General features: G+C 36.6%; 1 protein-coding gene across 6 annotated transcripts in view; it reads left to right on the top strand.

Moving 5' to 3' along the window:
* Positions 1–26,074, top strand: part of CNKSR2 (connector enhancer of kinase suppressor of Ras 2) — a 223,382-nt gene that overhangs the window by 98,786 nt on the left and 98,522 nt on the right. For 3 of the 6 annotated variants that reach the window (XM_026120681.2, XM_026120686.2, XM_064499010.1), the window contains exons 8-9: positions 3,059–3,127; positions 19,582–19,728. The exons of 2 other annotated variants lie outside the window; for them this stretch is intronic. In XM_026120681.2, the coding sequence (XP_025976466.2) occupies positions 3,059–3,127; positions 19,582–19,728 (216 nt within the window). The remainder of the gene's footprint in view (positions 1–3,058; positions 3,128–19,581; positions 19,729–26,074) is intronic. One more of the 6 variants, XM_026120682.2, reaches the window with a different exon arrangement.

The raw sequence follows: 26,074 nt of genomic DNA, 5'->3' as shown, positions 1-26,074 counted from the left end.
TGAAAAAAACCCACCCAATTATGATTCTGATAGATGGGAGGAGGAACATCAAAGGAACATGGCAAGAATAAGGTCATGATAGGGCAGATGTGATCTGACCTCTTCATATTGACATTTTTGCCATTTGTGATCCTACTGGACTTCTAGAAAACAGTAAGAATCCAAATTCTCTTGCCTTTGAACAAAAGCTTGTGCTTTTTTCTTTCTGATTCTGCTACTTGAAATGAGATGTTAGCACAACTTTTTATCTGAGCCTTCCCTGAAAGATCACAGAGAAGCACTTGTCAAGTGCCTTAGTGGCACTAACTGCGTAATATAACATTGTGGGTTTTTTATCCACCGTTCTGCATTATCTGTTTGGTGTCCAGCTACAAAGCCCATAGGGGTTTGGACCTTGCTGTTCAGCAGTAGGAGTCATCTTTCCCAAGACACTGGCCCTGCAGGCCAGAGCAGCTGAGCTCTGAAACTTGAACTGAGAGGGAGCAGGGCTCCTCAGAGGTCACTGCCCCCTTGGAGGTTCTTCCTGGCAGTCCTGTAGCATTAGAGCAAGTTGAGCTTTCTGGTTCAATTCTTCTCTCTTTTGTTTGAAAGTAACAATTACAAAGGCTGTATTGGTCCAGCAAGAGTGTATAGCCTTTTTGGTGAGTGATGGAGAGATTTTTTTAATTTACAAGACAAATGTTTTCATCAAATAAAGAAATTTTGTAAGTTAGTTTTGTATTTCAAAAGAGTATTTTCTAAGTCATATCATGGGCTGCATCTTTATCAACATTTTGTTTTACAGTGGGAGTGCAATTTTGAATGAAGTCCTCCCAGTGTCCCCACTTAATGTGTAATGGTTGATTTTGTAGGATGCTTATAAAGCTTAGAAAGGAGACACTTTTCAGAAGAAATGATAGCTGAGCTTCCACTCTGGGCACGCACCAAATGTGCTTCAGCCCTTAGTGGGGCAGGAGGGTCTAAACAGGTACCTTGGATAGCGTGAGTGTGTTGGGGGGAAATGGGACAAAGACAACATTTAGCCTAGAGGACCACACTAAACCTCATCTGAAGTAAAATTCCTTACCCTCGTATGGGAAGACTGTTGAACCGCATTGCCAGCTCATGAAGTTGTTTCTATGATGTGACACGCTTTGTTTCTCCTAGGGGGGCTTCACAAATAGATGTTTGCTTAATGATCAGCATACACATCTATAAAAAGAAATAGCCTACCAATTCTCTCATTTTCCTTAAACAGTGATGATAAAAGATAACTATTTCTCAACTGTAAGGTCTGTTTTCCTTGCTTGGGAGGAAAAACAGTAAGGCACAAGAGCCACAACCTCCTAATAAGACCACACAGCCTTGGACTCCTGTAGAAATGATTTGTATCTAAGCTTGCAGTGTTATTCATTCCCAGGCATAATTACAATGGTTTTTTACAGTCTGAAGATTCTCAGATCATGTTTTACGTATTTGGCAAACTGCTACACAAAAATAATCTTTTTCTCAAGGTTTAAGCTGCAAGTGCTGAAGTTAGTACAGGGAAAAGCTTGTATTGTAATAAAATCCCATTGAGTTCAAGCATAATGACACAGGATTCACTCGCATAGACACTTTGAAGGTCTTAGGTGTAACTGCATCTGAGCTAAAGCACAGCAAGATTATAAAGAACTTTTAGAAGTCTGAATGAGTAAATTTGCGCAGTGTAGTGATTAGGCAGAAGATAGATTAGTGGAACGTAGTTACTAGTGTTAAAATTTTTCCTTACATCATTCAGCCAACACCTTTACACTGGAAAAGTGCCAAATAGTCAAGGCTGCTGCAAAAATTACATCTTTACCAGCCCAGGATGATTTAGGATATTCTGAGTAATGCCTCCAAGAGCTGAGTCATGAGTGACCCTTCTTTCAGCCTCATGTTTTTCTTGGATATCTTCTATTTAAACACTGTTCTTAAGTTAAGCCATGAATAATGTGGAATTGCACTAGAAAGTCATGGTATGGCTGCGGGACTTAGACATTTTGAAAGGGGATGTAGTAGGTAGGTTATTGCAAACAATCCCCATTCCAGGCTGGGAGCATACATCCTAGATGTCACATTGTCTCACCAGAGCTAGAAAATGCTGAAAGTGAATGCAATTTCAGTTCCTTTCTGCAAAATTCATAGCAGCTCTTTGGAAACCTGCTCCTGAGTACCTTGGTTTTTTTTGAACTGTCACTCATCTTTTACCTTTAAGGTGATTAAACAACTTCATAGATTGGCAGCCACAGTACTGAGTAAGAAAAGTCAAGGAATTGTCACTCTATGAAAAGCTTAATGAAGCTACTTTCCTCTAAAAATGGCGGGGGGTGGGTGGGTGGGGTCCCTCAGAAAATAGTTCACGTACTGTACATATAGATAGCAGAAGAGGAGAAGCTGGTTTGGGGGGTTTGCTTTGGGGTGTTTTTCTCTTTTTCTGAGGCAAAATCAAAGAACAAAGCTACTTTGCTTTTGGAAAGTATGATGTTCTTAGGATTTTGGTCCTGGCTGCATTTCTTTCATCCTAATAATAATCCAGACATGAAGTTATAATACAACTTTATGACCTTCCTCGCTGGTACCTAATCCGCTCTCCTTGTATACAGTGAATAGTGATTTACTGAAGTTCTCTGGAACATACCAAAACATTTAAAATAAAAAGGCAATGTTGTGAAGTTTATTTTTGAAGCAGTTGCTAATTAGTCCTGATAGAGTCAACATTCAGCCAAAGATTGGCTTCCAAGGTTTAAGACGTGTCAGGCAGGTTGAAGCAGACTTTTTGCGGAATGAAATTAAAGGAAATCTTTAAGACTGGTTTACTCTTTAATAAAATAAATATTCATACCTTTCTTAACACTTGATTGTCTTTGTACAATAGTGCAGATTATTTTTTCCAACAACAATGAATTAATTTATTAAATATTTCTTTTTTTCCTTATTTCACAATAGAATGTAACTATCAATCTAATCTGACATAGCTTAGCAATCATACTGCTGAAAGAGAGATGATGACCAGTAAGAACTGTATTCTTTATCATCTCTTTTATTTTAAATTCAGTCACCTGCAGATCGGTGCAAGAAAATCCATGCTGGAGATGAAGTGATTCAAGTTAACCACCAAACTGTGGTATGTATAACTATGTTCTGTGTCAATTGGAGATAGCGGTGTCATGGCACACCAGCATGTGTAGAAAAGAAATGTGTAGAAAACTGTGTTTTTATAAACCATTATTTATTCTAACAGCTCAATTTTCCTTTTTCTTTTCTGAAAGTGCTTCATTCTTAAGTTCTTAGTTCTTAAAATATGCAAGCTTAACCCTGATCATCTGAGTATCACTGAAGGTATTACCAAGCTAGGCTAAATTACTGAGTCTTGGGTTATGTTAGGGTGTTTTCTGCATACCTATGCTCTATTAATAAAGACTTGTTTTTGTGTAATAGAGGGTTTGGGTAGATGGGATTCAGGGAGCTGGAACTGTTGTGTCCTTGTAGTTTTAAGATCAACATTGCTTGCTGGAAGCTAGAAAACTTATTCCTTTCTAAGCCTATTGGAATGCATAGGGCACTTTTTTCAAAAACAGAAGCAGTTAAAATTCCTATGTATATACCTTGGGTGATTTAGCTTAACTTAGATACACATTTCAAAACTTGAAAAGTGAAGATGAAAAAAATCTTCTGTGTATGATAGGCTAATAAAACCATGCACATTGCTCTCAGTGTCAAGAGTTGCATGTTAGTTCCTGGTGATTATATTTAGGACTGATGAACTGTTAAAATCAAAATAAACTTTTCTTTCTAAGAGGGCTTAATAATCAAAAGGAGTAGATTTTCAATATAAAAAGCAGCTATTCTTTTTCTAAAGTATAAGCTTTCTTAAGAGTAGTGAAAGTCAATATGTGGAATTAATTACATGTATCCTTGCAAGCAATTTAGCTGACAGAATATGATCCTAGATTTCCATTATTAATACAGCAATCATTTGTTAAAAGTGTGTTTCTTCATTCCCCATAGGGTTCCACTTACAGCTTTAGGCCACAGTACATCATGTCAGCTCCTCTGCACAAATTAGTATAATAGTTCATTACACCCTCTAGCTAAGTTTGATATCAAATATACTGTACATGTATGGAACTTAACAGATGAGAAGCTATCTTTTCAGCTAGGAAACATGAATTGATAGATCTAACCAGAACAGGGTGAAGCCTTTTTTTCTCTGTATGATTCTTGATAAATATTCTTGTATCACATGATTACTTACATGTACAGTTGATGACTGATTTCTGTATTCTTTCCCATGAAGAGAGCTTATGACATCAATATAATATAAAAAGTTTTTAAAATAATGTTATTTTGAATATCAAAATGTGTGCAAATCTGAAGCACCTCAGTAAGCTTTCAGTCTTTATGCTAGCTAGTATTTCCTATAAATTTTGAAGGTACCTGTGTAGTGAAGTTGCCTTGTCAACTTGAAAAATTTCCGTCAGCTAAGTATTATTCTGGTTTTCTTGTCACATCTCCACTGCATTTATCTGACAAAAAGATCAGATTCTTACACCTAACAATATAAAAAATGTTGTGACAAGCCTTAAGATGAACTACCTTACATAGTTAAATAGAGTTTTAAATCTAAGATTTGGATGGTTTGGCTTTTGCAGATAAGAAGCTATGAATTTTGTGATGTGCACTAAAAAGTTGATTGTAGTTCTAGGAAAAGGGAACATAGGGAGCTAAGACTAACTTAATTTTACTTTTCAACAGCAACATTTGGTATAAAGGATATGTGTAGTAATAGAATAAAACATACATTTATATATGTTCTTGCTCTGCTGTATCAACAATATAATCTAAGACAATTGGCATCTTTGATACTGTATACAAAAAACTTCCTTGTATTTTAATATTGACTTTCTACAATGAGAGCCAGTTAACATTTTCTTAGCAATGTAGTAGTATCTTCCATGTTGCCTTTACAAAGGGGAGTGGATCATTCACTTTGCAATTTATAGAGCCAGAATCTTTTATACATATTATGGCTTTTTTTGCCTTTTTTTTTCTTTTGGCTACTATCTAAGTCCTTTTGCACTCTGGTGCCTCTCATGAGGCTCAATTCTAGGCATATGTATTTTCTGGGGAGAAGTATTCTTACTCCCACCTTTGGAGCAAAGAATTCTGAAGATGTTGCATTCTATCCTTTCTATTTATTGATTTCTTTTTTCACACTTTAGATACTGCTCGGCAGTTGAAGTTATGGGGTCTGTTTTGCAACTTGCTGCTTTCATCATTCATTATCGCCTATATTGACTACAGAAACAGTAATGACTAAACCTTGTAAAGATTTAGGTCTAAAATGGTAGGGAAGCATGGTTAACATGTAACTGTTATTTGGGTGATGTCCTGTAATTGGAGAATCAAAATCTAACAAAATCTAACTTTAAAGATTCATTTTAGTGGGAATTTTTTTTTCTGTATTTTCTCAAATTATTTCACTGTATTCTGTTTGTGATAATTAAGTTAATATCTGGGTTTAGGTACTGTATATTTCTAAGAAGGAATATAAACATGAGAAAGAGAAACTCCATATAATTATTTTAAAAATTCAGCTTTTTAGCTAACAAGAATCACATTTTAATTGTGAAAGTCTGTTTTTTCAGAATGGCCTGCCGATTTTGAAAGAGGCAGCATGACAAAGTAGGAGAATACTTAAGTGCCTTATATTGATTTTTATTATACATATCTTAAAATTGGGTGTCAAATCATTTTTTTCATTCACTGTTGACATCCTCTGTTTGCTTGTGGTGATGCTTAATCTTCATGGTATTTCATCTGGCAGTGAAATCAAAGGATTTCAAGTGAATGCCCTGATCTTTTGCTCTGTTGATAGAAACCATGCGCAACAGGATGTAATCCACTTGTATCTGGCAGGATCTCTGGAATGTAAATACCTTCTGAATTTTTTAAATAAAAAAATAATAAGATTGCGCCTGAAGTCAGTTTATAGTTAATGTTCAGAAAACTGTCCCTTTTAAATTGTGATTTATTGAGATTAGACAGCTATGTGAGTCTTCTGTCAATGTTTTGCCTTACAGCTTAGAATTTTTTTAGATAGTTCAATAATTGAGGGGCGTGACTCCCCTATTAAAATTCGAAGGATTTCGGCCCTGATTTCCCATAGCCTTCTATGTAACTTCTGTCCTTAATCTCCTCTATAAGTCTTTCTGTCTAAAGTATTTCCAATGCAAACATTAAAAAATTGTTCAGGCAATTCATAATTTGCACTGTACCTCCTTGCTCATGTTTCTTCCCATACATTCAAGTGTATACTTTGCCTCAAGATACTCTCCCTTCTAACCAACCAAAAGTGCAGGAAACAATACTATTTCTTTTATGAATTACTACTGCATGCAGTATTCTTTCCAGTTGTGTAAGTGATAAAGCTATACTGAAAATACGCAACGCAGAAGACAGTGATGGTGCAGGATACTTGAATAGCAAGCTGTTGCACAATCTCCTCTGAATGGTTTCTAGATTTTGGAGGAATTTTTGGTGCCTATGCATATACTTCTAATGCAAGTATGATATGATACGTAAAAAAGTAGATTTCTATGATTTCTACAATTCATATTGGTTCACTAAAGCCCATCAGAACATATGTAAATACGGTCAGCAGAAAAAGTTTGTTTAATTTGGCAAAACAGGCAAATAGTTAGTGGTCTGTTTCATGTGGGAGCTGGTATGTTTTATGTGCTTAACGTCTGCGAGTCACTATAGTATGTAGATAATGCCTAGCTCTTCTATGACATGTCCCCCACCATGGAAACTCCATTGGGCTCTTGTGAGCCAAGCAGAGTCAGCAGAAGTTAGTAACTGGAATTTGTTTTGTATTTACGATACAAAAAACTTGAGATTTTGCTAACATTCTCCTGAAATGAGTGATTTATTTACAAGATTATATGTTAGCTTTCTGCAAGATTAAACGCTTAGGAAGGGTGTGATGCCTTTCTGGACTTTACCCTAACTTAATCTTTGCATAGAAAAAGAAAGGAACTGGTGTTTGGATTTACTGTGAGAAGAGTTCAGTGCTTCCACAAAAACTCTCAGGCTTTGTGGGGAGCTGACACTTTCCAGCTGATAGAAAATGTGTGCAAAAACAATGCAGCAAAATCATAGAAGTTCAAATGAAGTAGACCTCATGCTCAGCATCCTTCTATTGCTGTTGTGTGTGTACTTTCATGGAACATGAGATGGGGTAGTATCTCCCAAATCATGATTTTAATCCTTTCCAGAATCCTTGGGCTTCCTCTGTTTTATAAGTTTGATGACTGTTGACAGGGATATTTCATTTTAAGGGTAGGTGAGGTTTAAAGCTAAAAGATTTTTAGGCCTCTTCAGAAATGTTAATAGAAATCTCTATGGAGATAACCTAGTTCTCTGCAGGGCTCCATCCTGAACTCTCTCTAGTAAACATTTTCAGGGTATGAGGACCGTACTTTGATTATGGCAACTGTATCCTCTCCTCCTAATTCCCTCTCAAAGTTTCAGTTCAATTATTTATTCTTTTTTTACAGTCTCCCTAAGTATTACATGATACCGATAAAGAAACTAAATTGTTGTGATCCTCTCAAAAGGAAATTATCTTTCTGCAAATTTGCAATTCACTTTAGTTTTAACATAGAATATGTGTTGAAATTATGTAATATTTATGATTTATTTTTACACAGATTTCTTTTTACATAGATGTGCAAATACACACACACATATGTTATACTTATATCCCATATGTCAAGGAAGTGTGATATTGCAGATATGAGATGTGTGAAGGAAGATGATCTTTTGTTTCCCAATGTTGAATGCAAATGTTTTTACATAAGTATAAATGAAAACGAGAAACAAATCGACAGACTTGACAAATGCAGATGAATTATGTTGTGCTTTCCAAGAAATACTTTCCAGGGAGAGAGGATACTCATGTACTCTGAAGATGCGGTAGGAATGAAAGTCCTTTAAGAAATCAGGGAAGTGTGCATGTGTATGTATGTAGATGGATTTAGTTTTTGTTTTCAACAAATACTTTTGCAAATGAACTAAACATTTAGGAAAAATAAAATTAATACAGCTGATTGTCAGCAGCTCCATGGACAAAGCATCTGCTTCGAGAAGGGAGCTGTTCCGTGTTTGATTTTGGTTTGGTAGAATATGAAAGGGCCAGGACTCTCTTGCCAGTTCATCAGCCCAAATGCTGTATGTTGTTGTCCACTGATCTGTTTTCCATTTTATCCCTGTAGCTTGTTCAGAGTTGATATTGGAAACACATACCCCACTTTGTTGAGCACCGGGCTCATTTTTATGTAAATAGGGTGCTGTGTCAGTATGGGCATCCACTGGCACTTCTAACTCAGGCACAGCAAGTCAGCAAACACACACATCAGTGTTGCATCTGCATTAGACAGAGCAGCATAAGCTTGGCCAGCCCACGCTACTTCGTGTCTCTGCCAAATTTCAAATAATTTCCCTCTGTTCATTCCACATGAAACTTTCATGCTTAACTACACACCTGTGTCTCCAGCTGGTGGAGATGGTTAAGTTGCATCAGAAACCCCACTTTACTGCCTTCCAGCAGCTTTCTGTCTCCTAGATAATAACAGAGCTCAGCTCTGTGAGTGCTTCTAGCTTACTTTAAAGTCAAACTGCTTAGCTTAGCTGAAAACATTAAACCTGGTTGACTTTGTCCTGGAATGGAAGAGGAATGAGTGCAGGGTCAGTTGTAAGTCACAAGTGGTTTTAGAGGTTGTTCCTTACTGCCTCAGATTTCATGAGTGGCAGGTTCGGTCCAGTGACCTGGGCACCGACATCCCACTTTCAGTGTGTTATTTGATCTGTGCTCTGGAGTACCTGACCTGTACCCTCTGCTGCAGAGTTATTCTGCACCTCAGCATTTGAAGAGTATATGCTGGGCATGTTAACCTCCAAAGTATCCTACTGATGTAGCTGTGTTACTGTCAAGCTCTGAGAGGCTCAGATTACTCAGTATTACTACAGGAGATCTTTGGAGGAAGTAATAGAAGATACTGATGCAATGTGAGGTGCCGGTACCTCTCATTTGCTATATGACAAGGACTTTGGCTCAGTGCCAGCATGTCGTACTCCTAGAAGTAACTGCTTCGAGATCCGAGTGCAGTCTTGATCACTTGTAGCCATTTGCTGTATCCCACAGCTCAGTCACAAGCACAGATTTCTTTCTGTCCTGGCTGTACTCCAGAAAGGTTAGCTATGTTATCATAGAGCCCTGGTAATTTACTCATGGGATTAGATAAGCATATATGAATAACTGGTCAGATGACTGTTGGGTTCTTCCATTACTTTTCTTTGGAAAAAAATGTTCTCTTGTAGTTGATAGCACAGACTGTTCTATCCAGCACTGGCTGCAATTTGGGAATATGCACCTGGGCTGACTTTGAAGGAGCTAATGTCTCTGTTAGAAGCAATTTAATTGTACCAAGAACTCAGCTGCAGTACCAGTCAATTTTTTATCTGTAGGTGGTTTTTGTAGGCTTTCATAGCATCACCATTGATGATAGTCAAGCTATTGATTCTATAGCTAAGTCGAATATTTTTATACAATCTATAGTTGATCATAATCCTAAAGGTACCTCTACTAAGAATGGCTACAGTATTCCATGGAGTGATTCTTGTATTCTGGTTATTAAATTCATCTTTCTGCACAGAACATGCTGGATAAACACGCTTTTTAATTTATTTATTTTCTGCAGTTGTTCCATGTTTTTCTTTTTTCCATATGAAAATAACAGATTTCTGTAACAAAGAAAAGTCCTCTAAGAAGTGCAATAAATTACATCAATATTTCCAGCAAAAATATTAAAGATAGCATGCTGCCAAAAACTTTACTGCCTTTATGCACATATTCCTGATAGAAATTATTTTCTTACTCTCACAGTTGCTCCTGATCATTAACATTTCTACAATTTCAATTTGCAGGCAATTTAAATTACCATGTTAACTGTTTTTTTCTCAATATTGAGAATAATGCAAGTTCTGCAGTTAATATAATTCTTTCAAAATTTCTTAGTCTCTGATGTGTGAAATAAATTATTAGAGCAGATGTTCTCTGCCCAGGTAGCAGATATAAGTAAAATCTGAGTTTTCTATGGTTAAGTATATATGCATATAGAACAAAGTACAGATTATGTTATTCTTTTAACCTATTCCTATGTGACAAAAAGGTTTACTGTTAGCATAAGTATATGTGTATTTGGAAAGGAAGGAACAGATTATCCTGCTGCTAATTTAACTTCCTTTTTACAGTGATTGCTGAAAATTAAAATACATTTTAGAAAACCAGATGAAGGATAAGGAGAGATGTCTTCAAAACAGTACATATTAATTTTCTAATACAACTGTTGTGCGCAGCCTGGACCACATATGAGTTAGGATTTAATAGTTTTGAATACTTCTGTGCTTTGTGCAGATAACAGCTGTATAAATTACCCAGGTATTCTTCAGGTTCAGTCCTGATCTTCTGCTGCATAATTCATTATCTTATTCTGATGAATTTGGGAGGTAATTAAGAGGAAGAGTAAGATGGTGATGGTTGTTGTAAAGTAGATTAAAATTATAGGAAAGTCAAGTTAATGCTGCGTCATGGGGGAGGGAAAATTAAAGCAGGGAAATCTATGATTGATTTCAGTTGATATACTCCTGACATATGAAGTTTAAAAAAAAACCCTCAGCAGTGCCTTAGAACACTTCAGTGGCTCGAACACTGTATATAGCTGTATATGGCTGATTGTGTTAATAGCAATGAAAAGGGGAAAAAAACCACTCATGGGCCAGTAATTACTGCCTTATTGTGACACTTTTTTCTAAATCCTTATCCTTCAGCTAAATGAAGCTGTGTAAGTTTTCAGCTCAATTAAAGCAGGTTTTTTTCAGTTTGATTGGTTAATAGTGACCTTTAAAGATTTTTTTCCACTTCTTTTTACACATGTTAATTTATTTTCACTGTATGAATTCAATATTCAAGAAACATCTGTTTCAAGGATAGCAGGACTGTTTAGCTGTAGGGCAGCTGGGGATCTCAGGGATTTTACTTATACGTTAAAAAGAGGTGGTCAAAGACTGTTGGAATTAATGACTCTCTGGAATCATTCTAAAATATTGCTTTAAGTTGTGATAATATAAATTTAATTTAAATCAAATTATTTGTGTGTATGTGTGCGTGTGCGTGTGCATGTATGTATATATACTTTTTTAAAAAATCTTAATTCCAGAATGACAGTTTGGGGAATTTAAATATGTGAGTATGCAATACACCCACACATGCAACAGATTTCCATCAGGAGATGTTTGCGTACAGTGGCACAAACGAGTTGCAACAAGGCGAGCTTGGGTGCGGCATGTTAATGCTGCTGGCTAACCCCAAGGAGCACGTTCCTGACACTGCATTAAATATGGAGGACTTGACTGTGCCTTCCCACCCTGAGGGCTGAGGCAGCTCACATCCATGCTGCAGCTTCACATGTGAGAAGCTGGGGCGTGAGCCGCTCTGCCTGAATCCCAGCTGTGCCTTCAGGTCACACCACTGACTCTCTGTGCCTGTGCAGACATTGAGCAGCACTTCCACCCTTAGCTTAAAAGTTTCTTTAGCGCTTGCCTGTGGCCACACAGGATGCTCAGATGTCTCTTTTTAGGCAGTGGAGGTTTGACCCCGGCCGGGAGCCCTGCTGAAATGGGTTTAGACACCAGGGCTCTTCCCACGTTCCCCGGGGAAGCCTGAGAAGTGAGGTCCAGCGAGGGCCCTGGTGGCAGCACCTTCATTCATGCAGGTTTTACGTCTGCACCCTTGCTGAGGAAGGAGCAAGTCCTACTCATCAGAGCGGGGTGTCAGACCCCCTCCCCGGCAGCATCTATAAAACATCTATATAAGCCGAGGGAGGACTGGATGAAAATCCTCTGAAGCTGCCGATTCTGGTTACGTGTACTCGTGGTCGAAGGGGCAGACAGTTGACATTCATTGCCCTGGAGGCACCACGTCCCTGCGGGGAAGTGCAGACACACCAGTGAGGGAGGCTGCTTTACATGTCAGAGACATGTCAGACACCTAAACTGAGCAAACTGAAATCTGCCCTGCTCCTTAGAGTCATGCCCTATAACAGGGAAACGAACCCCATTGTCCCTATCTAGAGACGGTACCTACATCTATGAAACAGGGTATATTCAACTCATGGAAGTGCTGTTCTCATTGCAACACACAGGAAAGTAATAGTTTATTTGTTCAAGGGTGGTGTTAGAAATGACTCAAAAGCAAAACATTAAAGTAGCTTTGAACTGAGGATTGACTGTGTAAGAGAAAACTGAAAGGTAGGCATTATCATTAAAGAAACAGTATCCAAGCTTTAATACATAACTGGCTATGTGTTTCTGGATGATTCAAGTTTCTGTTGCCTCATGGATAAAACAGATGCTTGTCTATATTACCATGGTGCTCTGTAGTCATGTTATTAATATTTGTGAAGCTTGTTGAATTACAGTGAAGCCATACAAATATCTAAAGAGAATAAGATAATAAACTCAGTCAGAAGCTATGCTCTGGATTAGATATGTTTTATGATGCAGAAATGTGATTGGAGCAGGTTAGTCAGAGGCAGCTCTGGATTCATCTCCCAGTTCTACTCTTAATTTCATTTATTCCTGGGAAAGTCTCTTAATTTTGGCCTTTATTTTACCTAGACAGAAATAAATATAAAAATGACTTGTTTCATAGTTTAGTGATAATACGTAGAAGTTGTAATGGACCACCAGGATTTTCTCAAGTGAAGGATGTGATTTTTTTCAGTGTGCTTTATTTACAAACTCTATTGTTGTGTCTTTGGACAATGGTATAGTGGGATGTGATTAGTAACATTCTAAGGATGTACAGAAACAACTGCTTTAACATCAGATTAAGATTACATTTATTTAAATGATATAGCCGATATATTTCTTAATGAGAATTACAATATGTGCAATTGCAGTATTACTAACCTCTCTTCTTTGGAAGAAAGCTGTTATGTAGGCATGGGTGTTCATTGTTATGTTAGCCTAAGAAGCTGAATAAATCCCTGAAAGGTTTCTGCTGCTCTCCTGACATTGCTTCTCTTACCACATACAGATACAGCTTTCATCTCTGTGGTTGTCCATGTTGTAACCATCCTTTTGTGATTTCCTCACCTAATAATGATTTCTGGAGGCAGAAGATGTATGGATTATTTTCTAGCATTTTCAGGCATCTGCAGCTGGGAGAAGGGGAGGAAATGCTTCTAACACATTTGTTTCAGAAGGATGCCAGCTGACCATCTTCACTTCTGGTCAGTCTTCATGGAAATCAACCTATTAATTTAACAGCATGATGCCAGATAGTTTCTGATTGTATTCTGACTTGCTTAACAGTGTATTAGGTTTGGTGGACAGTAATTTTATATGCGATTTTGTTTTTTCCTATGTTATTAATTTTTATTTATAAAATGCAAGATGGGTGATAGATACATATAAGTTGTTAAAAACATCCATTGCTTAATGTGAGTGTACTTTCCTCCTAGAAATTATACTTTTATTAGTTCAAAACTGAGTAAAATATTGAAGAAAATGGTTGATAAGTCAAAAAGCTCTGGCTGCATTCCACTTACAACAAGCAACACTGAAGAGAATAAGAATTTTGATTATCTCCCTGTTGCAGTAACTTTTTAAAATTAAACACGTGAGTGGATTTTGCATATTTGCTCAGCAAGAAAATGGCAGATGCCTTTACAGTTTATATTTAGCAGGAAGATATTACTTTTCCTTCAGAAGTGTAGAGATATTACCACTTTCCCCTTTTACAAAGCTGCAAGTCAGGAAAGAATTACCTTAACTGGGAGGCAGGGAGGAACAGTTGTCTCTTCATGGAAACAGAGAGCTCTCATTAACTTTTGCAGGACTCTGGTGACCCTTTGGACAGAAATACTCCTGTAAAACCATGGACTGCGTTCTATTTATCATTTGACTATAATTCCGCCCTCTAGACAATATAGTTTCAGTGTGTGTTAGACTCGTGCATTGCTTTTAAGTGATGCAACTGTTTCTACAGTTTCATTGGGATACACATGCTGGATTTTTCAGACTGTAGCTTTTTTAGTGCTGTATCTTGTAGTGTCCTAAAAATATTTGATTTGAGTCCATCCAATTGCATTTGAGCTGACTGCATGTTAATATTTTACAGAACTCTATTGTGGCTTGTAACGTACAGCAGTACTTCCAGAAATCATGAACTAGCACGGGAATTTGTGAATTTTATCATGGGTGTGGCTGTGTAAGAAAAAAATTGCTCTTGGATTAGGGAGGGATGGAGGGGTGGTGAATTACTGACCAGAAGGTACTGTTACACGTTGTTTAGGTTAGGGAGAGGTTCTATATTCTGGCACTCCAAAGGAGCAGGAAATCGATCCAGTAAGCCATTTTTCCAAGGAAGGGCAGAACAGATTAAGAAAGTCAGTAGGTCTCTGCCCTTGCACTGTGGTTTTATTTCCCCATAATACAGAGTAAAGATTCAGTGAACAGTCAGGCCTTCTGTCTGTCCTTGAGAAAGGCAGAAAAAGCGAAGATTGCTACCAGTTTTCCCAGATTGTCATAAAGGTGGAAGTAGATACATCTGGTAAAAAGGTCATTGAATGAAGAGCAGCTTTTTAACATTTTAAATGTTAGCATTCTTGGCCACTTGGAATAGGAATTTAAAATATAAGTGCCTTATTATTATGAGCCACATGTGCTTGCAGCAAGCCAAAGAAAAGTTGGGGTTGCGTTAGCTCATGTCTTTCAAAATATGTCTTCAGTATCTTTGCTCAGTAGCATCTACTTTTCCCTTTGGCCATGGTGGCGGATTTGTTGGCCATGGTTGCGTGCCTGACTGGCCTCGACTGGCTCTGCTGGAGGAACCTTGTGGCTTTGAGCCTCACTGAGTGTGCTGGTGAGGCGTCCCAGCCCCACTGCAGCCTCTGGAGACATTGCTGTGGGATGAGATGAGAAATTCAGAGGTGGCCTGATGTTGTGGGCATCTCGCCTCCCAGGACCTTGCCTCCTCTACCTCAATGTGGGGAGTTACCCTGACCCTCGGCAGGGTGGTGCCCCCTCGTCTTGTGGTCGGCTCTCGCTGCTCTTGATAACAAGCAGTACTGGGAGTTGAGTATAATATTGGGACTATGGAGCAAAAGCAAATGCTGGGCTCAGACTGCTGCTAAAGATACCTCTCCTGACTAGAGTTTGTCGATGGCACTTGGTTTAACAATGTAAATTTTTATGAGAGTAAATAACAGGAGCTTGCTTACTACTTAAAAATGGGCACATGGCCTTACGAAGTGGTGCACTCATTTAAAAGTTAATTACTTGGATTGTTTTAGTGCAATTTTCTACAAACTAAGCATAACCTATGAACTTTATACCAGCATTTAAGTAAACGTTTTCGTTTTTCAAACCAATAATGAAACTTTGTTATTATTGTGCCTTTTTGCAGTACACGGGCACCTTCTAGGTTGGAATGGGGTGAATCACCCTCTGAGCTGCTGTCACTAGCATTTACTCTGAGCCAGTGAGAGAGTCTAGAGGAGTAAATTGGACTAGACACCTGCTTTGCAGATCAGCAAAGCTGGGTGAGGTGAACGTCGTGCAAGAATCAATGCCATATTTTACAGCAGTGAATATTCAGAGGGAAGTGGCACAGAGTTCATTACAGGAGATGTGAAAATGGACTTAAAAAAAAAAGAAAAAAAAACATAGCATACGAAGAACACAAGAAAACTGACAAAGAACACAAGACAACTGACAAAAATAGCATTTTTTTGTAGCACAGATTTTTATTTCTTAAGAACTTTCGGTATTTCTTTATAATTTTCATTTTCATAATGGACTCTGGAGGAAAAATGGACTTTTTTGATTGCCTCTCATTTATTCCTCCAGTGATTTTTCTGGAAGAGTTGGAATGTTATCTTTTATTTAAGGCAATCAGAGACTTATAGAAAGGCTTTGGGAAGGTCTTCATGCCCTAGAGAGAAGAATTGAAGCAAAGAGTTACCAATGTGCTTGCCATAACTCACATTGATTTCTGATCTGGTTACCTGTGTGAAGGAGGTTTAATGATCTAGTACAGTTACTCTGAGTTAACCCGGTTGCACATACCTGCATGCAACTGGTTCTCTGGTCTCTCTTGTGAATAAATGCCAACTGTAAAAAATGTAAATAGCAGGATCAGTTCAGCCTCATTTATGTACAGCAAAAAGACAGGTACTCAGAATTTGGGCAGACCGTGCTGGTCTCAAACCAGTCTGGTACAGCAGCAGAACCAGGAAAAATAATTGGTTTAGACAACAAGATATATTCGATTATGTTAAACAAAGATGAGGTCTAGTACAAGCCACCTTGCAACTTGTTCTTCAATCTGTTCTTCAATCATTATCTGACTGCCAAAGTGAGCAAAAATAAAATAAAGGATATGGTAGGAATTTTAAAAGCTCTGCCCAAAATCTTGATAATTAGAGGTTGAGAACTGATGACGGTGATGGTAATGAGAAAGGGGAAGATCTTGAGAGGTTAGAGAGAATAAATTCAGATTGCACTTGGAAGAAAGTTTAGATGATGTATCTTTAAAGTGGATTTCTGGAAAACAGTTTTCAGTTCCAGATACCTTGACTGACTTTTCTTCATCCTAGACTGACCTCTTCAAATAAAGTCAATTCTGTTCAGTGCGTGTTGATATAAATATTGATAGGATCTAAACTATGTAGTGGGAATTTCAGTGAGAACCGGAAACTATGCCTCCTTCTGGGACGTCATAGATTTACTTCAACTTATTATCGACAACCTTTATTGTGACTTCTTCCTCTCAGGCACATTTAGGAGCTTTTGATCAAAAGTCAAGAAGGACTGGCTGAACCAGCCAGATAACTCCTATCAGGGAAGCAAGTAAAAGTAGAGGATGGACTTCATTTGAAATTTGTAGTAAACTCAGAATTTTCCTGTGAAAATTTAAGTAAAATGGTTTCTATTTATAAGCTTCTAAATTAAATACATAAGTCCTAGTGTTTTGGAATGATTTTTCTGTAATTCTTATGACTAGATAATCTTCCATTTATTACAAAGTAAGGCATGGTTCAAATACACGATACAGTTTGTCTCTGCAAAGTTGGAAAGTGCATTTAAAATAATTTTAAAACTGCTAGCGTAAAGGAAAAGGAAGAACCATTTTGTTTATATCTCTCTGGCTATTTCTGTGGGGAACAGATGGCCCTGAAGCACAGCTCTACCATGCAGCATCCTACTGACTTAAGTGGGAAGACTCTTACAGTGTAACTCCGTTAACTTGGGTCACCCCATGTCCTTCCCAAGGCTCTTTTTGTTGCTTTCTGCAGCAGAATGATTTCTCTCCGGAAGCCTGTCTTCAGTTATTACGTAGGGAATTCAAGTGTACAGTCGCTTGCATACAGCGATGTCTTATATGAACTGGAGGATTTTAATTCCTTCTTTCAGGTAGCACAGAGCAAATGAAACCTTATATGTGCTCCAGATAACAGTGTGGAGCTATGACTAATATGCTGTTTCTAAGCAGGGATCGAAGGCTCTCTAAGTAAGACAACAGTCTTCTAAATAGCAAGGTATTTTTTATAAAGCCATAATAGTAAGATATAAAGCTTGGACTTACAGGGACTTCTTATAGATATTGTTAAAATAGAATAGAGACTTGAGCAGGGTATGGGTTTTGAGCTGAGGTTGAGTATGTTCATGTTTAATTTTATTCAAAGTATAATAGCACAGTATGTCTAATGCATTAGACTGAAAATAAAGGTTCCAGCCACGTTCAGAAGTCTGTGGTGAAAGCTGGAAAATATTCCATAAAGGGATATGTTGTCAACATCCTGGTTTTTTGTTTACAATAATACTACAGTAGAAGTACATCCTGGATATAATGAAGGTGAGAACTTAGCATTTTGTTCAGTTTGCTTTGGTGAGAAACGGCAGCTAGGTTCACATTAACTGAGGAAGAACAGTGAAGTTTGAAGCCTGTCTGTGATTCAGGGTTATTGACATAAGCATTATTGTTGAGTTTAAATGGCTTGTACGTCCGGGAGTATCAGTTCTTAAAATATGTGACATTAGACAAACAAAGTGAGTTTTGGAGAAATAGGGAATAAGGTAAAAAAAAAAAAATAGCAACAAGCTACTTATGAGACCTTGCTTTAAAATAGGTAACAAATACATATTTGTTTCATATTATATTGGACTAGTAATAAGCAACATCTGCATTCTGTTTGTTCACATTGCCTATTTGATGTTTTCAAACATATTGACATGATATAAAATTTCTTTTTTTAAGAGGATGTAACCACTTCACAGCTCTAGAATTTCTTTCAGTAAGAATTTCACAACTCAATTTGACAGTTTGCTTTTTAGCATCATTCTTGTATAAATTACGAAAACAGGAAAATGTTTGTAATGCTGATGCTTTAAATGTCAGGAAAACATAGCTGTGAATATAAGAAAGAGAGAGGAAAAGAGAGAAACAGAGAGAGAGGAAAAAAGCTGTCAAATTTACTAACATAATCACTGTCTAATTATACAGGCCAAGATTTTCAAATGACGTATGATCCTGTGTATTGCCGCTCTGGGTGTCAAACCTGAAAGTACATGGATTGAGTATGCTGAAAAGCAAAAACTATCAAGGGTGTTTTAAAGTGTTTCAAGTTAGATACCTAAAATCAAGCATTATTTACATTGAAAATCGTTGTCATGAGTTGTACCATTTTAATATTTGAAGTAAGTTTTTTCAAAAATACAAAACGAATGAATCAGAAAGCTCTATCCAATGTCTAGAAATAAAGGCTCGTTGCTTTCCACATTAACCAATTTCTCAATTTCAGAATATTCCAAAATGCTTTAATACAATTAGGAAAAATTTAATTTGAGCCAGTACTCAAGTAGTGGCTAAACTATATTTCTATTATTAGTTTGCTGTATTTTTTTCTGAAACCATCATGAAAGGAGTACTATTAAAAATGGTCTTGTGGTTCAGATTTTATCTTTTAGTACTGCAAAGAGTAGAAGTTTTTCTTGAACTTGTTTGTTTGCATCACCTGCTAGGATTGTTAGAGCAGAAGTAGTAAAACTACATGTGATTAGTAGACTTTATAGTAACCATAGAGTATAAAATGCTCAGTTTTGAATTAAACTGTAGGGGGCAGAAGCTAGGGCTTTTTAACTTTCTAAAGTTTATGTAGCAGAGCTTATTTTAAAAGCATTTTGAGAGTTTAATGTGCATTTACAGTGGAGTAACAATACTTGATTATTTCTAAAACCTGAAATGATGCATATCCATCTTAATGCATTATAATATTTTAGTTGACGTGATTTTCATGCAGTAATTTATTTTTGACATTTCTAGAGTTATCGCCTTTAAAATATATTTACACTCCTATTATGTTATTTTACTAATCTTATTTAAAAAGGGAACATTACATATTGAATACTGTACCTCAATTTTATTGTAATGATTTTACTGGTTACCAGGTGGGGTGGCAGTTGAAAAATTTGGTGAATGCACTACGAGAGGATCCGAGTGGTGTTATCTTAACTTTGAAAAAGCGACCTCAGAGCATGCTTACCTCAGCACCAGCTTTACTGAAAAATATGAGATGGAAGCCCCTTGCTCTGCAGGTAATGAAGCTTAATCATAAGTCATACACCATCATTTTAACTACAGGTTATCTCAATGATGCTTTATTGTGCTTCATCTAAGCAGCATATGGATTTACTCTTGTATACTTTGAAAATTTGTTTCTGAAATGATTTCTCTGCAGTTTGTTCTCATAGGCTCAATTGAAATTAAACTTGTTAGTAGAACTTTTCAAAGTTAAAGAATAATACAGAATTTATGATGCAGAAAAGTAGCCCCAAATAAATCTTCAAGCAATGGGGAAGAAAGGACAACCTGCTGCAAGACACAGGATGCTTTAGGGTTCTCATGCACTTTTCCAAGCATATTTAAGAAACTGTCCAATTTTAATTAGACTTTTTGTTAAGCTTTTCAGTGCAATATGACTCCAATAATAACTCCAAAGAAAGAGGGCAGGAAGAAATCTTTAGTTCTCAGTTTGATCGATCATGATATTATAAGAAAATTCATAAGATCATTTTCTATTTAATGAAACACTTGACCATCAAAATTTGCTCATGTAAATAAAGTTGCACTTGTGTTAAAGTTCTTGAGATCGAACCCTTGCACCTAAGGAAGTGTAGCACAGGAGGTCCAGCTGGGCCTTTATTTTTATTAGGTCTGCAATGTGCTGGAAACCATGTAATGGTTTCATTAAAGCTTTCATGTTTCACTCTGAGATAAAATGTCACTGTGATGGATTGCTCTAGGAAATGAGAGTTATCTCCAGACTGATGAAAGCATGTTACCAACAGATGGAACTGAAAAATAATTCCCTTTTTACTTTCAGTTCAGATAGGACAATATTTAGAATTTTATTTTCCTTTCATAAAGAATATATTTTTGAAGACATTTTTATTATCATAATAAAAAGGCTAATCTGGAATTAAGTACATTTGGAGGAGAAAAGATTTTTACATTGTTCAGGCAAAAGGGAAATGAGATATGGAAATGCCATTGCTGGTACTTGTGGTCTTTGCCATGTAAAAATTAACAGGTTCATAAAAACAACTAATGCCATGAAGAACTTCTTTTAAATATATATATGCATATATTATTTTATAATGGTTAAATGCATCATCATCTATCAAAATGAATAGATTTTAGATTATTAAGGTGTCTTGGCCTTTCAGATACAAAGTACTGACTAGAGATGCAATATAAACTTTCAACCAAAAATTCCTTATTACTGTCTGAACATAAAATTGTAAATCTGTATGCATTATATGAGTGTATGAATGTCATACTTGAAAGCTGGAGTTTTTATCATAGCTTTAGTGAGAATGTATACTACAAATGAAAATTGCAGATGATTGCTTTAAATGGGGTCAAATACTTTTGGTCTAAATCCTTCTTGTTGAGTTCGGTATTTCTTGGTGAGTTGGGTTCATTTCCCTAAATAATCCTTTTGGCTATACTTTATTGTTTGCCATTAGAATAATTCCACTGAAGATCCCAAAAAAGACTCCCCGAGGCAGGGCATTTATTATCACAAATGTGCAATTAATTCAGGAGAGGCTACTCCAAAAGGGTAGGAATAAATTGGAAAAAAACAATTCCTAGCATTTAAGCTAAATCCAATAAGAAAATGAGGATTCCCGTGGTCCTCTTACAGTAAATGTATTCATGAGCTAAAGCTTTTGAAACTGCACACTCAGTTCCAGGAACAAAAATCCAGTTGTCTTTTAGTGTGTTTTATTTGGCTGTGGTTTACATCTCAGCATACTCAGCTCAATATAGATACTGGCGTATTATTCAATTTATCTAGCTTTAGAGATCCATAATGTACATAACTCCATTTGGGCTTGTCATTTTTACTCCCTTTGTGGACATACATAACAGTTATTAGTTCATTTGTCTTGACCTATTTTAAATCCATCTGCCTTAGGATGAGATAAATTGCACCCTCCACATGTCTCTCTCTCTCCATTTGATGATAAAGGGAGTCTGGACAGCCAGCATGGATGTGGATTATCTGTAATACATAAGACAAAACTGACCCTAGATAGAGGTTTTCTGTAATATTGAAGGTCTTGGAGGGGTGGGGGGTGGGGGAGAAGAGAGGAATTGTTTTTCTTTTTACCAATAGCACTGAAAATATGAGTATTTTTAGGCCACAATGAGTACAAATAGAGATATGGTTAAAAATCAGAGATAGAAATCCAATATGATGATATTGTTCTGATTTTATCAAACGTGACATCAGGAAGAGGCCAGGACCTCATTGATCACTTATGTGTGCAGTATGCATATGTGTGTCTGTTGTAATTTGTGATTTTAGAGTGAGAAATAACAAGTTTCTTAAGTAGACTGAGTGCGGAAAAAGTTCCATGGCCAAGTGAAGACAAACTTCCGAATCTGTATAATGTGAAGATTTATATTGCTAATTTATGCAGGTCAGAGGTGAACAGATGTTAAAGTCTGCTAATGTTAAAGTTTAAATGTATCCTAAGTATGAAATTGGTACTGTATGTTTGATAAATAAGAACAGCAGCAAAAGTAGTCAGAGTGCAGTGTAATTTTATAGGTTTAAAAACATGCAGAAATAATGTCTATTTGTTTTAATAGTTCCGTTTCTTTTCATATTCCAGCAGTTGTCCATTATCAGAGACAGAATTTACTTCAAAAATTTCTGCAAAAAAATCTTCAAAAAACTGTACGTTTTGTAACTGAAATTGCCCTATATTTGTTCTTACATTCTGTATGTTCCATATTCATGTAAGGGTGCTATTCTTCAGTAGCAGCAAGGGAGTTAGTATGAGAGGAGACTGGGAGAGTGGTAGCAAACAGGGCAAAAACATAGGAAAAGCACTACTTCCATCATCTTTGGAAATAGTGGAAATTACAATAGCATGTTTTTCTATATCAGACTGTCATGAAATAATTGAGAATGTTATAACTGTGCTGTCATCTCAGAGCTAAGTTAATTGAACCATATGTATTATTCAGCAGACACAAGCTATAATGAAATTATGACTCAGTAATAATTCTGTTAAAGTACAAAATACGAGCATAAGACCTATCTCTAGAATAGGATATGGGGACGAAATTCTAATAAAATGTGAATTAGGATCAGCAAACTAGCTGCTGCAGTTTTTTTGGTTCTCAGAGGGAGGGAACAGAGGAAAGGGAAAATGTGGTGTCATGTATCAGTCAAATTGCACTGAGTGAGGTGGGAAGGTGGAAGTTTGCCTCAGAGTAATGTGGGCTGACACAAAAGCAGAGACTGAGTTTTTGTATGCATCCTATCAAAGAATATCTTTAGTGGCTGTTGCAGCAAATGTAGAGACTAAATATTTCAGCCAATTAAATTAAGAAATATTTTAATTGAAAGCCTTTAAAACTCAATTCTAGCTGAAGGTGAATAGTGTCGATGTATTATTGGTAAATTGCCTTCTGCTTGTTTAGTTGCTAATTGAACATGAGGTTTGCCATTTGCAGCTGCATGAAAAAACAGATTTAATAGAGACATACTAAGTATGCCTGGAAGTTGGAAAAGTACTAGATGAGTCCTCCAGTTCCAGCAGTATGCAAGCGCTACAAGTGACTCAGAGTAGTATATCAATCAGTCTGGTTTGTGAGTTGACAGGGTATCCTACTAATTAAATTATGTGTCCCGATAATGAAATTTTTAATCATTTGCTGTCTGCTCTTAGTGACAGAGATTAGCCATGTGCTAGCCAAAAGTTCATAGTCTCTGAATGTGGCAAAGGCTTTTAGATTGCTCAGATACTAACTGGTTACTAATTGGCATAAATACTGTTTAGGATGTTTGGCAGTTTCCTTAAAGCAAGTTTGCCCGCCATCACAGTCTTGCCATGAATTACATGTTAGGTACAGGCTACATAGTAATTGATTCATTCTTTGTTTTACTTTTTTCTTTTAGCAGAAATTGAATATTTTGATTTTTTTTCATAATTATTCTCACCCTTAGAATAAATCTGAAAGGTTAGGGGGAAAAAGGAAGAAAAATAAATGTGCATCCTCTGTAGCAGTCCAAAAACTGATATCCAAAGGCTTGATGTACAGGAAAATATTACAATTAGGCCATGGCTGTACTATGCTCCATTACATAATGAGCTTATATTTACAAGTTCATTAATTCCAGCTGTAAGGTCAATCAGTACAGAAGGAAAAACAACCATTTTTCCTCTTGTGTCCTGATTAAAGCAAAAATTTTTTTTGTTTTGTTTTCAGTCACTTGATGATTGTCTGTTTTAATATCCATCAATATCCAACTTCTTGTAGATTATCAGAGTTCTCCCTTAATACATTTTGGAATCTTGTCAGAATTTGTGAAGTCAAGGGATTTTCAGCCTGTGTTTGTTGTTATTGCTTTTATAAAATTTGAATTAGGCAACAATGGCCTTGGGGAGTTTTGTGGTTGCTTTTGCATTTGAAGGTATTCATTAATATGGCATTGTTACCACAAATATTAAGATGTTATGCCTGCAAGAGGAATCTTACTAAATTTGGCTCTCAGTTACTTTCCCTGATACTGTGATCCATTCTGCAAAGCCTAGAATGATATTTCAGATTACAGTGTTCGTATATCTGACAGTTATTGAACTTGGTGAACATACTGGATAAGTTGCTTCATCTTTAATTTTTTATTTTTTTTATTTGACATACGGGTGATTTAATTAATTCTGTTAGATCTATTCACACTTCTGTCTGTCCTCAAAACAATGAGCTGGTGGTTCAGAACCTAATTTAAATAAACTTCCTTAATCTAGATTGTCTGTTTCATTTTTCCTTCCCACTTTGTGTTATTTTGGGGAGATTTCAAAGGAAGGCTCTCCAAAGCACTGTTTGAACAAGGGTGGAAGGTTCAATAAATACAATTTTCAGAGGATATGAAATTTTAAGTAAGTCATTATCATCATGTTACCAAGAAACTAGCCCTCCTTTGCTTTCTGGAAAATACTTTGCTAATTAGTTAAAAGAAATTGGACTTTGATTACAGTGTGGAAGACTCGTCATCCAGTTTCTTTAAAATACAGAAAAGACTCAAAGAATAATAGATCAACGTGTTATCATGCTTCAGCTAATTTGGCCTAAGCCCTGCTGATTGCAGTGGAAAGGCTCTTACTGACCTCAGCGAGTCCGGGGACAGGTCTAGCTGCCTGCCAGCCAGACATCGTGCGTTGACTTGGACAAAATTTTTGGACCCATCTTACACACTCTCTCACACTCCTCATCAAGCTTATTTGGATGCCAGCTTCTGTATATATAAAATAGTTCACTGTACTATTCATTGTCATGGTGAAGAATTGCCAGGAGCTTAGTGTTTGTAGTTTTTTAAGCAGATTACACGTGCATCATATATCTACTCTGCTATATTCAGCTTTTCAGACTCCTAAGAAGCAGCAGCAGCAATATCAACAGAATCCTTGGTTTGAGAGAAAATGTTAATTTTAATTATTAATATTTGTTATTATTGTTCCTACTTGACTATATTGCCTCCTTCATTTATCTATAGACAATGTTATATTCTGTTTTCATCATTTATTATTAGAATTAATGATCTTACACTTTTTAATCATTAAATTTAAATAAAATACTAATTTGTTGCCTCTTCAGTTGTCTTGGTTGGCTTAGTGGCTTAGTTGTCTTTTAACTACATGGGAACTGGGCATTCTTTACAGCACTGTTAAAATGGATTCTGACTGGGTTTTTGCTGCAGAGTCTGAATTAGTTATAATATTTCATTACCTCTTCATGTCATGGCTGGTCTGATAAAAAGTTAATTTTATTGGAAACATTCTGTTGTGATGACCTGGATTCAGTATTAAAAAAAATATTGAGCTTAAAATCTGTTTACTGATGAAACTGCTGTAAAAAGATATTACCACTTAAAAATTTGTATTGGATTTGCTCATATTTTTAAAAGTTGTATGCCTTCTAATGGAGCAATGTTTCTCAAACTTTATGTTGCAACTTCCAAGGGAGTTATTGGAAGGTTCAAAGAGCTTTAAAAAACATTAAAAAGAATTTTAGATGGTACATATTAATTATTAATTGCATTCATTGTTGAGAGAAAAAACACTTAAGAAAAAAATTACGCTGACTTACTGTTGGCAGCCTCTCAGTTCCTTCAGGATGGAGGGTGGGAAAAGCAGCGATGCCTGGTGGTAGCAAGAGGGAGGTCGCTCCCTCAGGGAACAGCTGACCGCAGACAGAGCAGTGTCTGGAGGAAAGGGGAGTAAGTGTCTACACTGTCTAGCAATCCATACTTACAGGGACTTCCTATTTTCCTGCACTGAAGAAACTGAGCTGCTATAAATAAAGACTGTTATCTGTTCCCTGGCCAAGTGTTTGACAATTTGGGAAAGGATCCATAAAGAC

Source organism: Dromaius novaehollandiae, chromosome 1, assembly GCF_036370855.1.
Source record: "Dromaius novaehollandiae isolate bDroNov1 chromosome 1, bDroNov1.hap1, whole genome shotgun sequence".
NCBI classification, from domain to species: Eukaryota; Metazoa; Chordata; class Aves; order Casuariiformes; family Dromaiidae; genus Dromaius; species Dromaius novaehollandiae.
Note: the sequence above shows the minus strand (reverse complement) of the source record. Positions and strands in the feature narration are given on the sequence as shown.